A 16607-nucleotide genomic window follows, 5' to 3' on the forward strand; every position below is an offset into this window, starting at 1 on the left:
AGCCGCAGGCATCATCCCGGTACCGTTGTTTAGAGCGGGCGATCGGCTATCCAAACATAACAACCGATGCGGCTAAAAGCCGCTCGGTTGTTATGCCGGAGGAGCGGGAGGGGACATCCCCCCCCTCCCGCCGCCTTTCGCCGCTCTGACCGTGCCTCCCGTCCCACCGGGAGACCCGATCCTCCATCCGGCGCCTTCTGTGTTCAGGCGGAGACTGACACTAAGCCGTAAATGGCTTTGATTCAGTCTCCGCATTGAAACCACAGAAGCGGCGTCATGACGTCACTTCCGGGTTTCTCGGCTGCCAATGGCGCCGGATTTAAAAAGGACACAGTATTCAGAATCGCCGTTTTCGGCGATCTGAATACTTTGAAGTGCAAAGGAGGGCTCGGAGGTCTTTTAGACCCCCGATCCCTCCATAAAGAGTACCTGTCACCACCTATTGCTGTCACAAGGGATGTTTACATTCCTTGTGACAGCAATAAAAGTGATCAAAATGTAAAAAAATAAAAAAACACAATTTAATATTATAAAAAGAAAAAAAAAAATGTTTTAAAGGGTGAACCTCCTTAATCGCGCGATTAATCGTGAGTTAACTATGACATTAATGCGATTAATCGCGATTAGAAATTTTAATCGCTTGACAGCACTAATATATATATATATCTTTTGTGGCTCCAACAAATCCCAGAGCGCCGCTCAGGATTAGGGATGAGCTTGGGCGTGTTATTTGGATATACCGTATTTATCTGCGTATAACACGCACCTTCACTTTAAAAGGGAAGTTTCAGGAAAGAACACATTTTATATAAAGGCCTGTGAAGCAAAATAAGGGGCAGTGCCCATCAATGCAACCTAATCAGTGCCCATCTGCAGCCTCACCATTGCCATGAATGCAGCCTTACCATTGCCATGAATGCAGCTTTACCATTGCAATCAATACAGCCTTTACATGTGCCATGAATGCAGCCTTACATGTGCCATGAACGCAGCCTTACATGTGCCATGAACGCAGCCTTACATGTGCCATGAACACAGCCTTACATGTGCCATGAACACAGCCTTACCATTGCCATCAGTGCAGCCTGATCGATGCCCATCTGCAGCCTCGAAGGGGACAGGAAGGGGGCAGGACGAGTGCCAACAGACATACAGGAGAATCTCCTGTTTACTCAGCTGCCTCTTTAATACAAAGTCCCATCTCCTATAATAGACAGAACAGTTGTCCAATGGCAGCCCAGAAGACGGGACTTCCTATTACAAACACCACAGAGTAAACGGGAGATTCTCCTGTATGTAATCTGTCTCCGAGGCTGCAGATGGGCATCGATCAGGGATCATGTTTCCTGTCCCCTCCAAGGCAGCTCCCATGAATACAGTATATATCTTTTGTGGCCCTGGGGGCCACAAAAGATATACATATCCAAATCACCAAGAGAGCCGTATTAAACCGGAACAGGGGGTGCAATTAGCCCGTGGGCCGTACTTTGGACATGCCTGGTTTAGAGAGTAGAGGGGTTAATTACATCCATCTCTAAGCTCAAAAATATCCATATATAGTGGGGCTACAACTGCTCATCTGGAATACCAACCAGGCAAATCTCTGGGGGAGCAGAAAAGGTGAACTGCAAGGAAAATTTACAACTGGCACCTAGGTACAAAAATTCAGGGCATGACTATATGACCAGTTCATGACCAGATGGACTTAATCTGCTTGGGGTTGATGACAGTGCAAGCAATTTGTATGAGTTAACTGACCAATTTTGTGCAGATACGGGTGTTTGACAGTGTTAGATATGTTTGGTCGATAGTGTGTAGTTAAATGAGATTATTAACAGCCGGAGATGGCAACAAATGAAAGTTTAAAATATTGTCCCAGTTTTCAAACGTCAGGGTTGGCATTAGAGTTTGCCACCCATCTCCAACTGCCAGAGAAGATTTGCCTAGCTTTGTTGGAGGGTTTACAGATCTTTAATCTTTCTAGCAATTCACCTTCTCTTCTACTGGAAAAAGTCATAGCTGCTTTGGGGCAAACAGCTGACTCTTTAGGCTTCATGCACACTGGGCTTAAAAAAAACATTGTTCTCTTTGGTGTAAAAAACGCTCATATGGAGCATTTTTTGTACAGTCTAGACGAGTTTAGGAGAGTTTTACGTTTTTTCTGCCAGTGGGCTCCAATCAGGAATGAGAATGAGAAGGTTTATTTTCCTGCCTCTAAACGTTGATCTCAAAATATGCCTCTAATCGTCCTAATGTGTATGGACACATAGGATAACATTGAGCTGCTTCTACAGGCAGAACACAAAACTCCTGTAGATGCATATTTTTTTACCCAAGTGTGCATGGAGCCTTATGCCCTGTACACACAATCGGACCTTTGTCTGACCAAATTCACATCGGAATTCCGACGGAATTCCATCTGAGTAAAATAGAACATGTTCTCTATGTAAACTCAGATGGAATTCATCGGAATTTCCGATGGGGCATATACACAGTCGTTATTTCCAATAGAAAAAGTCCATCTGACTTTTTCCATCGGAAATTCCGATCGTGTGTACGGGGCTTTAGTCATTAGAGCTCACCGAGTGAAAGCATATATCTTCCTTATAGAAGTTGAAAACCCCTGTATTGGGTTCTTATGTTTGCACATCATCTACTGACATTTATTTGAAGTAATAAAATGTATACGTTAAAGGAGATCTATATATTCACAACATGCAATTTCATTTTTAATGTAATAAAAATACAAGTGATCTGTTCTTTAACAATCTCTTATAAAGTACTTGAAAATCTCCTTTCACGTTGTGAGCGCTGCCTGTCTGCTGGCCATCTCTTTTCTGGATTCCCTTTATGCTTTTTTTTATTAATAAATTTTAAGCTGCATGATTTACAGAGTGAAACAATTGCAGCCTTGGTCTTTGTCAATATTTAAAAAAGAACGAGTGGTCCTATCTAAGCTTTTATGCCAAAATACGAGAGTGTGAGGCCTATTGTTGTGGTGAGTGCGCATTTCTGAAGGGTGGAGGATTCACTGAAACACTTTGGTGTGGTGGAAGAGTACTTGAAGATCCTTAAAGAAATCAACACTTATGAACTTTAGATTCACTAACACTCATTAAGTTCACGGATTATAGATATAACTGCCTTATTTTTCACTGTTTGATTTTGGATTCACATATAGGGTGGTTATTCACTCATTTATTTATTCATTTAAGTTATATGTTTATTCATTTATATATGTTTTAATTTATGTAAGCACTGCTTTATATATTTATTGACACATTGTTCACAGATAGGTGTCTCTACACGTATATATATATATTTTTTTAATATATTTAAAAAAGGATGTTCTTGTGCAACGTTAATGTTAATTGATAACATGATCTATTATTTTGTTACAATATTTTCTTGCAGCTCTGCAGTGCTCAGTGCTAAGCTAAGTGTTCTTCAAATTGTTATTAATAGCTTTCATCACTACTGCAAAATATTGAGCATGAAAACCTAAAATGAAATCCACGGCAGCTTTTTACTGACAGCCCAATATTGTACAAGCTAGAAATTGTTCTCAGTGTAAAGAATTCATCTCTGTGTATTTATACATTACGTCTACATAACCTCTTTCTTTCCGTTTAGCCTTTCTATTCATATCTCTTCTCTTTACCTTCTCTAGTGTATACCCAGGCTAAGTAGTGTTTGGGGACTCCCCAATTCAATTTGACAAATGTTGATCGATCTTGATTGGCCGCCAGGGTTCTATGCAGTGCATATTAACCTGAACTATGGGAAGGCCCTCCCTCCTCCCCTTGCGCACTTCATCCTTCGTCCAAGTAATGAGACGGTGTCCCCCCTCCTTCTTCTCTGCTGCCTTCACCTCTCACTTTATTTTAACTGCTGCTGATCGATTAGCTGTATGTGTTATGGATTAGCTGCTATAATAATATCACATACACTTCAGAAAAGTGTGAATATGTGCTTTAACAGGCTGAATAGAGCTACTGTGGCGTAAAAGCATTATACATTCTTAAATGAAGGAGTTTGCAATTCAATTTTTTTGATCAAGCAAAGAAAATACACAAGCCCACATTTAAAGGAGAATTATGCTCCATAACTGGTAGAGCTGATTGTTCTTAAATAATGCTACCGTTATCTTTACTTTCACATCCAATACCAATACAATGTTCTTGATATCAGTTTCTGAAATTACAATCAGCAAATTTAATTATGTTTTAATTTGTAATTAAGCTCATTCATTGTTGACATGTTCCCTATTCTTTATTCAGCCCTATATGATTTCTTTCTAACGTTCTCTACCTCTTTACATCTATCTATGGTCATGTGGTTTGATTTATTCTACACAAAAGGCCTGCTTAACTTTCCAAAGTTGTATATTTTTCATTGAGTATAAAAAAAAAAAAAGTGAATCCGTTGTTATTATTGCTCAATTTAAGGTGTAATATTGACTGAAATTTAATACAAGTGATAATAAACATTGATTGACATGGCATGGTGGTTCTAGCATGGGCCATCTGATTGATGCATCGGGTCCAAAAAGTTTAGGGTGTGAAAGCTGTATGCCATGGTTATTTTTTTTAACCATAGACATCGGCCCAGATCCACGTACCTCAGCGCATCTTTCCGTCCGGCGTAGCGTATCTCTGATACACTACGCCGCTGTAACTTTCAGCATATTTTCCGTATGCTGAAATAATTTGCGCCTTAAGTTATGGCGGCGTAGTGTAACTGTGTCGGCGTAAGGGCGCGCAATTCAAATGGATGAGATGGGGTCGTTTTTTATGTTAATACGTCTTGACCCAACGTAAATGAAGTTTTTTTTTGAACGGCGCACGCGCCGTCCGTGGGGGTATCCCAGTGCGCATGCTCCAAATTAACCCGCAACAAGCCAATGCTTTCGACGGGAACGTAATTCTATGCAAAGCCCTATTCGCGAACGACTTACGCAAACAACGTAAAATTTTCAAAATTCAACGCGGGAACGACGCCCATACTTAACATTGAGTATGCCTCATATAGCAGGGGTAACTTCACGCCAGAAAAAGCCTTACGAAAACGACATAAAAAAATGCGCCGGCCGGACGTACGTTTGTGGATTGGCGTATCTAGCTAATTTACATTCTCGACGCGGAAATCGACGGAAGCGACACCTAGCGGCCAGCGTAAATATGCACCTTAGATCCGACGGCGTACTAAGACGTACGCCAGTCGGATCTAGCCCAGCTTCAGGCGTATCTTGTTTTGTGGATACAAAACAAAGATACGCCGGAGCAACCTAGAAGTTACGTGGCGTATCAATAGATACGCCATCGTAACTTCTTTGTGGATCTGGCCCATCATGTCAATGCACATAGGTGTTGCAAGGGTATCACCTGTATATCCACTAGCCATGCAGCATTAAAATACACAGAAGCATAAAAATACAATATCCTCCAGGCAGCAGCATTGTAACATGCAAGAGCAGAATAATATATCCAGTGGCGGTGCGTCCATAAAGGGTGCAGGAGCGCCGCCCCCTCTCTTCTGCACCTGTCTATCTATTGTCGCCGCTGCCGCCCCCTATTCAGGTGTCCGGCCCCTTGTCGGGCACCGGGCATCTGAATTATAGTTGCGTTTTTTTTTTTTTTTGGAAGCGCCTGATTAGAGCCGTTGGCTCTAAAAAGCTTCCTGATTAGAGCCATAGACTCTAATAGTCTTCAAAATTGGTAAACAGTGGGCGCAAAGCTGTGCGTTCTCTGTTTACTCAGTGTTGTGTTAGGGAAGCGAATAAATCGCTTCCCTAATACTGACCCGCCTCTCAGCCAATCTGGTGCTAGGGTCTGGTTACCCTGTCACCTGATTGGCTGAAGTGACAGGTGATGTGGTTGGACGCCTATAAGGCGTCCAATCATAGCAGAGGATGGGAGAAGACATGGAGGACTCGGAGCGTGGAGGACAGCATCGAGACAGGTAAGTGCCTGGCGGGGGCACACTGGCAGCATTTAATGGGGCACAGTAGCGGCAATTGATGGGGCACACTGGTGGCAATTGATGGGGCACACTGGCAGCAATTTATGGGGCACACTGGCAGCAATTGATGGGCACACTGGCAGCAATTGATGGGCACACTGGCAGCAATTGATGGGGCACAGTGGCGGCAATTGATGGGCACAGTGGCAGCAATTGATGGGCACACTGGCAGCAATTGATGGGCACACTGGTAGCAATTGATGGGCACACTGGTAGCAATTGATGGGGCACAGTGGTGGCAATTGATGGGCACACTGGCAGCAATTGATGGGCACACTGGTAGCAATTGATGGGCACACTGGTAGCAATTGATGGGGCACAGTGGTGGCAATTGATGGGCACACTGGCAGCAATTGATGGGTACAGTAGCTGCATTTGATGGCACAGTGGTGGCAATTTTTGGGTACAGTGGCTGCGTTTGGTGGCCACAGTGGCTGCGCATGATGGACACAGTGGCTGCGCTTGATGGACACAGTGGCTGCGCTTGATGTTTTTTTATTTTTTCAGTTTGTTTGGGCCCCCCCAAAACTTTTGAGCACCAGCCGCCACTGAATATATCCCTCCAGCCAACAAGCATTATAATATCATCATTATATTATATCTCTTCAGTTAGTACAACAGCATTAGCTTATTTCATCCTGTCAATTATATACCCCCAGCCACGTGCATTATATTATACAGCAGCATAATATTATATTTCACAGTCAAGAGTATTATTATATACAGTAGCATAATAATATATTTCCCACCCAGGAGGATTATTATCTACAGAAGCAAATCAGTATATCTCACACAGCCATGAGTATTATCTATCTATCTATCTAGACATATTATATTTATGGCTTAAGCTTTTTTGTCAACACTTTATAAATTCACATTAGCTACTAGATTTATCTTTTTCTTGCATTCTTTGTGGCTGTAGCTTTTTCTCTATTCTTTAAATTTGTAAAATATTCCTGATAATTGCATAACAGGTGTATGAATGGGTGAAGCCCTGTACACACGATCGGTCCATCCGATGAGAACGGTCTGAAGGTTAAAAAAACTATCGTGTCAGAACGCGGTGACGTAAAACACAACGACGTACTGAAAAAAAAGAAGTTCAATGCTTCCAAGCATGCGTCGACTTGATTCTGAGCATGCGTGGATTTTTAACCGATGGACGTGCCTACAAACGATCGTTTTTTTTTTCTATCGGTTAGGTATCCATCGGTTAAATTTAAAACAAGATTGCTTTTTTTTAACCTATGGATAAATAACCGATGGGGCCCACACACGATCGGTTTGGTCCGATGAAAACGGTCCATCAGACCGTTCTCATCGGTTTGACCGTTCGTGTGTACGCGGCATGATTGATTGCCCAATTGCCCTATTATCTCGGAGGCTGAAATGATTTCCCTGTATATAACTGGACTTATTCCTACCCCTTCAGGGGGACTTACCTCCGGAGAAGGTGGGGTAGCCTGCAGGGTGGTGAGCCTGGACTGAAGGGGGAGGGGGGATGTTTTGGATAGTTTTTCACTTGTAACTTTTATTGTTGAGTTCCATCCTGCCTAGCGAGGCATTTTTGTTATGTGCTATGCATAAAACAATAAAAAGACATTTCCCCAAAAATATGTAAAATATTAAAAGGTAACATAAACATTAAGCGTCTATTTTAATATAAACTTTTTAGAGAACTGTCTCATACACTACTTTTTTTAGGTTTGCCATTACAAATCTATATATATGAATGCATGGATTGGAATATGGAAGATAGACTATATATAGATATATTTAGATCTATGTATATATAGACAGGGCTTTTTTTCAGCGGGAACGCGGGGGAACGCAGTTCCGGCACCTCCAACACTGAATGTATATAATGACAAGAGTGCTGGGGTGTGCTTCAAAATCTATTAATGCTGGTTGCTGGGGAAACTATTGTTGCTTGAGGGGATCTATTATTGCTGGAAGAGATCTACTGTTGAGGGAGGGGGTCTTTTGTTGCTGGCTGCTGGAGAGTCAATTGATGCTGGCTGCTGGTATGCATTTCCACTGGGAAAGAAATTACGATGTCTAAAGTCAGTCAATCAATATGAATACTGTGGGGAAAAAAGTGAGCAGACTTTAATTCATACTCTTATCAGTTTGGTACTCTTCCTTTTTTTTCCCTACAACAATCCAAGTGACAGCCAGAGACATTGTTGAACTTTCAATGACTTTGCTCATTAATCTCTTTTCTTTCACAAGCTGCTCAGGCACTCATCACTGTTATGGTGCAACCATTGTGAGAGTCACTGTAGCACACAGGAGATGACAAAATGATTATCATAATATGTCCAGTTTAGAGAAGCAAGGATAACCATTTAAACTTATGTGGAGAAAAGGGAAAAAAAAGTTAAAAACTGAAAACAAATTACTATCACAATGGACCTAATTTATTATGAATAAAAAAAAATGAAGCAAATCTATGCAAAATTCTTAACACTTGGGACCGCTTGCCAATTGTCATCTGTTTCAATGGAATTCATTTATTAAAGCAGAAGTAGAGATGTTAACTTAACAAGGTAAATGTTAAGGGCCCTTTCACACGCACGGACAAACGGTCCGTTTATTACAAGTCCGTTTACGGACTTGTAATGTATCCCTATGGGATTGCAGACGTTAGAGGATGATGCATCCGCTAACGTCCGCAACCATCCGCGTCCGCAAAGATCCGCTTTTGCGGACGGAAGAAAACCCTATTTTTCTTCCGTCCGGCGGAACGGATCGCATGAATACGGACTCCCGGTCCGTATTCATCCGATTCCCCATAGGGGAGAGCGGAGGAGAGACAGGGCGGTCTCTGCACTGTGTGCGGGGACTGCCCTGTCCGCCGACAGGGCGGGAATCCCCGCTGAGCTAAACGGGCTAACGGAGCGGATCAATACGGATCCGCTCCGTGTGCAAGAGCCCTAACTGTACTTGGTGAACAAGGCGGAGCTCCATTCATCTCAGTCATTTAATCATGTGCAAAGATTTTTTGTAATTTTCGCATGTAGGCTGAGCATAACTGAACCCTATTACATTTTTTATCATGTATGCAAAAATTACCGAAATTGTGTTCTAATCTGTTGTTCATTCAAAGAACTATGACATACAAACAAAAAAAAATGCTTCTTTATATATCATTTAACAGAAGCACTGTGGGACTACGCAGTAACAAGCATTAAAGAAAGAGATATGAGAACTTGTTCCCCTAGTGCAGGGGTGCTCAACCAATGGCCCATGGACCACATGTGGCCTGCAGAGCCCTCTTATATGGCCCACAACCTCCTGTTCTGGGATGGCGGGTTGGCAGCCTGTGATCTGGCCTTGCCATCCTGCCATTCCAGAGCATCAGAGTGAATGGAGCCAGCACCGGAGGAAACAAGCAGCTGCGAAAGGTGCCGGCTCCTATCTCAGGCGGGGTGCATTTGGTATCACTCCGCCTGGGATAGGAACCTTTCTAACAGCCAGCGATGCCAGCAGAAACGGAAAGATTAACGGCACTATTACACTAAGGGCGCTGACCGCGTTAGCGGTAAAGCGCAGTTAATTTTAGCGAAGCTTTACCGTCATTTTAGCTGCGCTTTTCAGCCCCCGGTAGCAGCTGAAAAAGCGCTTTTAACTCATTGATTTCAATGGCAGGGGCAGTTTGGGAGCGCTAAAAACAGCGATTCTGCACCGCCTGAAAGATGCTGCTTGCAGGATTTTTTTTCCTGTCCTGCAAGCGCACCACTCCAGTGTGAAAGCACTCAGGCTTTCACACTGTGGCTGTGGAAGAGGCAGTTTAAATTCGCTTTTCAGGTGCTATTTTTAGCGTAAAAGTCCCTGTAAAATGCATCAGTGTGAAAGTAGCCTTAAGGTCAGTTTATTAAACACAGTTAGCAATGGGCAAATATATGTATTAGGCCTCGTACAGACGAGCAAACATGTACGATGAAAACGGTCCGCCGGACTGTTTTCAGCGTACATGTCTGCCCGGAGATTTCTGTATGATGGCTGTACTCACCATCATACAGAAATCTGCACGTACTCGATACGCGGCGACGAGGCCGCGCCGTCGCCGCGACGATGACGCGGCGACGTGCGCGGCCCTGGCAGTTCAATGCTTCCACACATGCGTTGAAGTCATTCGACGCATGCGAGGGATGGCGGCCGCTCGGACATGTACGGTAGGTCTGTACAGACGACCGAACATGTCCGACGGACAGGATTCCAGCGGGCATGTTTCTAAACATGTTTAGAAATATTTGCCCGCTCGAAAAAGGCCCGGCAAATGTACGCTGGAATCCTGTCCGCTCGGCTGTACAGACGACCGAACATGTCTGCTGAAACTGGTCCGCGGACCAGTTTCAGCAGACATGTTCGGTCGTCTGTATGGGGCCTTAAACATCATAGTTTTGCAATGGGCATATACACTGTACTTTAAAAAAAAGGGGGGTTATTAGGCTACTTTGATCCACAGATGCAGCTCAGTGCACCTGCGGCTTTCCCATAGGTTAGCTGCATTGAGCCATAAACTTCTGTTATATCTTGTGGGTTTTTCTGAATGAGTTTTGGTGCGCTTTCAGAAAGTGCAGCGCACCTGTAAGACATAATAGAAGTCTATACCAAAGCACAGCTAACCCACAGGAAAGTCGCAGGTGCACTGCGCTGAAACCACAGCGTAGATAAACCTCAGCGCATCAGTGTGCAAGCATCCTTAGACCCATTTTACTCAATCGGTCCAGTCGGGTACGCCTATCCTTCTTTCCTGTTGTGATTGTGATTAAACAGTGGGTAAACATGGAAAATTATGATTTTGATTGTTGTTTAAATTCTTCATTATGCTATTCAAAATGAACAAAAATTTTAATTCTGAATTATTTCTTGTCATTGTGACCTGCGACTGGTTACCAAATCACTCAAGTGGCCCGGGCTCTTCAAAAGGTTGAGCAACCCTGCCCTAGTGAAAACACTATTTATTACAACTGGAGCTGACAGAATCTGGAGCAGCAGTGCATGGCAACCAATCAGCTTCTATCTCTCATTTTCAAAGATCAACAAGCTGAAGGTAGAAGCTGATTGGTTGACATTCACATCTGCACCAGATTCTGTTTGCTCCAGTTATGATAAATGACCCCCTTTGTGAAAAAAAAAGTATGCTTTAACTAGTTATGCCTCATACACACGATTGGAATTTCCGATAGAAAAAGTCAGACGGAATTTTTTCTTTGGGTATTCCAACCGTGTGCATGCCCCATCTGACTTTTTCTGTCGGAGTTAGAAAGAGAACATGTTCTCTTTTTTGCAGACGGAAAAAAATTCTATCGGAAATGTCTGTATGAAACTCCGACGGAGAAAAAAACATGCATGCTGGGAAACAATTCGACGCATGCTCGGAAACATTAAACGTAATTTTTCTAGGCTCGTCGTAGTGTTGTACGTCACCGAGTTTTTGACGGTCGGAATTTGGTGTGTCCGTGTGTATGCAAGACAGCTTGAACGGAATTCCGTCGGAAAAACCTGTCAGAGTTTATTCCGACGGAAACTCTGATCGTGTGTACGGGGCATTAGGCTTCAGAGCCATTTTCAGGTGTCTACTTTGTGCCTTTTTTTATTCGCCAATAACTGTGATACTTATTATACAGAAGTGAGACACAATGATTCTTTTTGAGGACAAGAAATGTTTTCTTTTTTCTTTTGGTGGAGAAGTAAAATAGAAGTTAAAATAGAAAAGATGTACATTTTTCCAGTTGAATAATGATCATTTTAAAATCAGTGTTAATATAGATAAGAATACTATTTTTGCCCTTTTTATCATGACACTAAAACTGGTTTCTGGTACAAATGAAATTAGCATTTTTAATGCTTACACTACAAAATGCAAACAAATGAAATAAATGAAACATAGGAACAGTGTGAAATTATTGAAAAAAAGATTAATGGAAAAAAAGAACAGTGAAGTCGGAAATTAGTATTAGTTTTATATATATCTATGATTTTTCTGAGCTAATGTAAGTTTTTAAATGATTGTTTTTGGGATTATCTTACAGGGTAGCTCCAATTTAGTAAAAAAAAAATATATATATATATATATATATATATATATATCATTTTTTTTTAAAATTGACCTTTCCTTTTCAATCGGCAGCTCTGTAATTTTCTGTACATCTAATTCAATATGGCAGCCCGGAGGCATTCTGTACATTATATAAAAAAAATATTTAAAAAATGTATGTGTCCTGCGCTTAAGATGTTTGTATGAAAAAGGCTGCTGCCCCCCCCCTATTAAATTTCCCAAAGGGGAACCTGTGATAGAAGGAAAAAAAGGTAAGTGGGGGTAATGGCGCTACCTAACCAGGACACAATAGCTACGGGGACCTGCTAAGTACAGAACGCCTCCAAAAATGTCCTCCAAACTTCCTGCTTGTGTGACTGGCTCGGACGAATGATCGTCTGTTTTTTTTTGTGCATGCTAATCGAATCCGAAGAGTTTACTAAAGTCCGAAAATTCTCGTATGACAGAATAAAAATTTGAAAGTGATGTCATGTGTTGTAAATGCATTTGTATTGCATTTTTGAATGACAGCTGTACTGATTAAAGGAAAATTGTACGATCTGGCATTTTATGAAAAAAAATGTTGTGCATGTCTCTTCTGATAATATAGGATGAACTGTCATAATCGGCTCTCGAAAGCTCTGTACCAACCATCCCATTATCGTACAATCGTTTCGAAAGCGTTTTTTTTCGTACGATTTTCTGGTCATGTGCATAGGACTTAAGTCAGATTTTAGGCATCCCCTGTAAAAGATGCAGGCATAGCAGCATGTTTGAATCCATTTTTATTCAGTACCTCTACTCTATGCTATATGCAATGACCACAAGTCTCATTACAAGCAGTGCTGTCTGTATATTAGACACTAGAGATGGGCTGAACACCCCTAGGTTCGGTTTGAGCCAGAACTTTTGAACATCGGAAAAGCTCGGAGCCGAACCGTGAACCCTATTAAAGTTTATGGAACTTGAAAAATCAAAAGTCTCCATTTTGAAGGCTTATATGCAAGTTATTGGTCATAAAAAGGGTATGGGGGCCCAGGTACTGCCCTGGGAGACATGTACAAATGCAAATGATTTTTTGTTTTTTTAAAGATAATTTTTAAATGAGCAGTGAATTCAATGATGCTTAAAGTGAAACAATAAAAATGAAAAATTCCTTTTAATATAATCCTGGGTGGGGGTCCCCCTTAGTTTGCCCTTAAAGTGGTTCATTTGTGTATAGAACCTGCTCCAGCAGTATACAGGGTATACAGCACTAAACGTTATGTAATGCTGTGTTAAACACTGCACTACACTGACACTACACTATACTGACACACTATACTCACACTATGCTAACACTACAGTAACACTCTACACTCAGAGCCCTCTTCTATCTATCTCCACTCCAACAACACACTGCAAATGCTTCCTGTGGGAAAGAACCTTTTATAGTGTGGGGTGGGACTATGGACACTGAGCCGTGATTGGACAAAGTCATCATCACTTTGTCCAATCAGGGCTCTGATAGTGATCTGTGCTTTCACTGGCAAAATCCAACCAGGGTCCTAGAATGTGGCATGCAGCCCATCCGACCACGTGCCCCGCAAATTCGGGTGTTCGCCAAACAGGCAAACAGGCGATGCTCAGGCCAAACATTTGCTTGGCTCAAACAGTTTGCCCAACTCTAATTAGATACCCCTTATTTGATGTTCTCATGCGGACTTGTAGAGTGGGTGTATCTGACCAAGTCTGGTACAGATTACAGAGCCTAGTCAAACTCTGATGCCTCTTGAACAGCACAGTGTCATTTAGACACACTACATGTCCCGTAACAGAAAAGAGGGGGATAAGACTATGGAAATGAAGGGTGTTAGTACAAATCTATCTAATTCTGTGACTTCAGTTGGGCTTTCACTGGTTAATAATTCCTGAAATAAAACACTATTATCACATTTGATAATTACGTTGGAAATGTCACATTTAGCCTGAGGTATGTGAAACTGCATCACAGTGCATCAGAACCATTGCGTCCGAGCTTAGAGAAAATTAAATAGGGATACTAATTTACACTTCCAGAAAGAAGAACAAAAGGGGAAGAAATAAGAAACTGTTTCTCTTGCCTAACTATGCTAAGAACACTAAATATTTGTATAGATTATGTTATAACCATGAATATCTTAAAAATGAATCCCTGATTTTTTTATTTATTTTTTTATTTAATTCTGTACACATATTATCTTATGGAGACACTAATAACACCATGGATGTGAGAACTGGAGTTATTCCCAAATAGGTCCGGCTCAGGGCCAGATTCTCGTAGAAGAGCGTATCTTTGTTCCGGCGTAGCGTATCCTATTTACGCTACGCCTCCGCAACTTAGACGGGCACGTGCAGTATTCTCAAAGCACTTGCTCCGTAAGTTGCGGCGGTGTAGCGTAAATAGGCCGGCGTTAACCCGCCTAATTCAAATGTGGAACAGGGGGGCGTGTTTTATGTAAATAACTTGTGATGCGCCGTCCGTGGAATATCCCAGTGTGCATTGCTCCAAAGTACGCCGCAAGGACGTATTGGTTTCGACGTGAACGTAAATTACGTCCAGCCCCATTCACAGACGACTTACGCAAACAACGTAAAATATTCAAAATTCGACGCGGGAACGAATTTCAACTCCGTCGTATCTCCTTTGAGAATCTAAGCCTCAGACTTTTAGGGAAGTTTTGAAGTTGATTAGTGTTTGAGGGAAGCTAGCTCCAGTTCTTGGTAATAATGCATTAATAAATCAAGGTTTTTACTTTAATCAATCAGGGTGCTTAAGCAGACCATAGATGATTCCATTTCTTTGTTCAAAAAGTGGGTTGATGGGGGAATCACTCCCGCTGAGCTATTGTGTTCTGACAGCGTGAAGAATACACTGACCCAGCGATGTGCACAAGAGCCATTGCTCCTCCGGGTCTTTGCCTCCTCATTGGCTAAGACACAGCAGTGGGAGCCATTGAAGGAGGGATTAGGGGCAGGACTGAGCCATGCTTTGGGTATACCATGGACACAGATTCAAGTGCCCCTGTAGCAAGTGGCTTGTTACGGGGCACTCGGCAGGGGGGAGAAACCGAGAGCGGTAGCGGAGGACCCAAAAAGAGCAGGATCGGGGCTGCTCTGTGCAAAACTATTGCACAGAGCAGGTATGTATAACATGTTTGTTATTTAAAAAAATTAAAAAAATTGTAGGTTTAATATCACTTTAAATTGAAATGTGTACAGTATTTTAAGGGTAGTAACTTATGTGAAAAACCAACACTCCAATTCATAAACCCTCTGCTAAAATGTGTTTGTGGCTATTTTATAAAAGGCATTACAGTTAACACATATTATATATTTATACTGTAAATTTTGTGAAAATATCAGAACAGTTAAATTCACTGGTAATAGATATTTATACTCTAACCATACCATAGTCGGCAGTTGGTGGGTGTGCACTATATATAGTGATTCGCAGATTGCACAATGTACATTACATAGAGACAGCATGTTGCACGCAGCGCCTGCTTGCTGTAAACTGAAGCATCCAGACTGTATTATAAAAAGGTTAATGAAGGGTGACTATGTGACAAGAAGCTTTGGAGGTGATAGGTTTTACACTTTTACTGTTGACACTGGCAAAAAGGGTAGAAATAAGTCAATCTGCTGAATGAGCAGCAAATCTGTAATTCTGTACATTTACATCATCTAGATCCTTTTTTTTTTTTCTAGAATGTATTGTTTTTATAGGTCTTCCTTCAGATGTGTGCCTTTTATCTTTCTGGACTTTCTTTGTACACACTTGTCTCACAATAGTTTTTTGCTAGGTTTTTCATTATTTTTCTTTTTTCTTTCTTTTAGAGGGGAGATTTGTCACGTCACCATTGGGTGCCCTTTATATCTTGGATGTACAGAAGGAGGATGCATTGTCAACGTATCGCTGTATCACCAGACATCGCTATAGCGGAGAAACACGTCAAAGCAATGGAGCACGTCTTATAGTATCAGGTTAGCCTTTTAAAGTATATATAACATCTGACATTTTTTCTCATGTTAAATGCATTCATGCTAAGTAATGTGTGCATGGCAAGCTGTAGTGAAAAGTGGGCATGGGTATATTACGCTAAATATTGGGCATTACTTATTAGCTACAGATACAGTGGCACAAATGAGAGTCTTACAAACATACAGTACATATCCCTCAGCACAGAGGATCATTTTTTTAACAACTTCACCTCCGGAAGAATTATCCCCCTTTTTGACCAGGCCATTTTTTGCCATACGGCACTGCGTTACTTTAACTGTCAATTGCGCGGTCGTGCGACACTATACACAAATAAAATGTATGTCCTTTTTCCCCACAAATAGAGCTTTATTTTTGGTGGGAATTGATCACCTCTGCGTTTTTAATTATTTGTGCTATAAAAAGAGCGACCGGCAACATTTTTTACTTTTACTCTTAAAATCCCAATAAGCGTATATTGATTGGTTTGCGCAAAAGTTATCCTCTTGACCACTGGGCACTTAAACCCCCTTCCTAACC

The 16607-nt window shown here is 41.7% G+C and overlaps 1 protein-coding gene across 3 annotated transcripts in view; it reads left to right on the forward strand.

Annotated features, from left to right (window-relative positions):
* DSCAML1 (DS cell adhesion molecule like 1) overlaps window positions 1-16607 on the forward strand; it is a 395567-nt gene that overhangs the window by 260553 nt on the left and 118407 nt on the right. For all 3 annotated transcript variants that reach the window (XM_040325465.1, XM_040325463.1, XM_040325464.1), the window contains exon 4: window positions 15926-16072. In XM_040325465.1, the coding sequence (XP_040181399.1) occupies window positions 15926-16072 (147 nt within the window). The remainder of the gene's footprint in view (window positions 1-15925; window positions 16073-16607) is intronic.

This window comes from Rana temporaria, chromosome 10, assembly GCF_905171775.1.
Source record: "Rana temporaria chromosome 10, aRanTem1.1, whole genome shotgun sequence".
Classification (NCBI taxonomy): domain Eukaryota; kingdom Metazoa; phylum Chordata; class Amphibia; order Anura; family Ranidae; genus Rana; species Rana temporaria.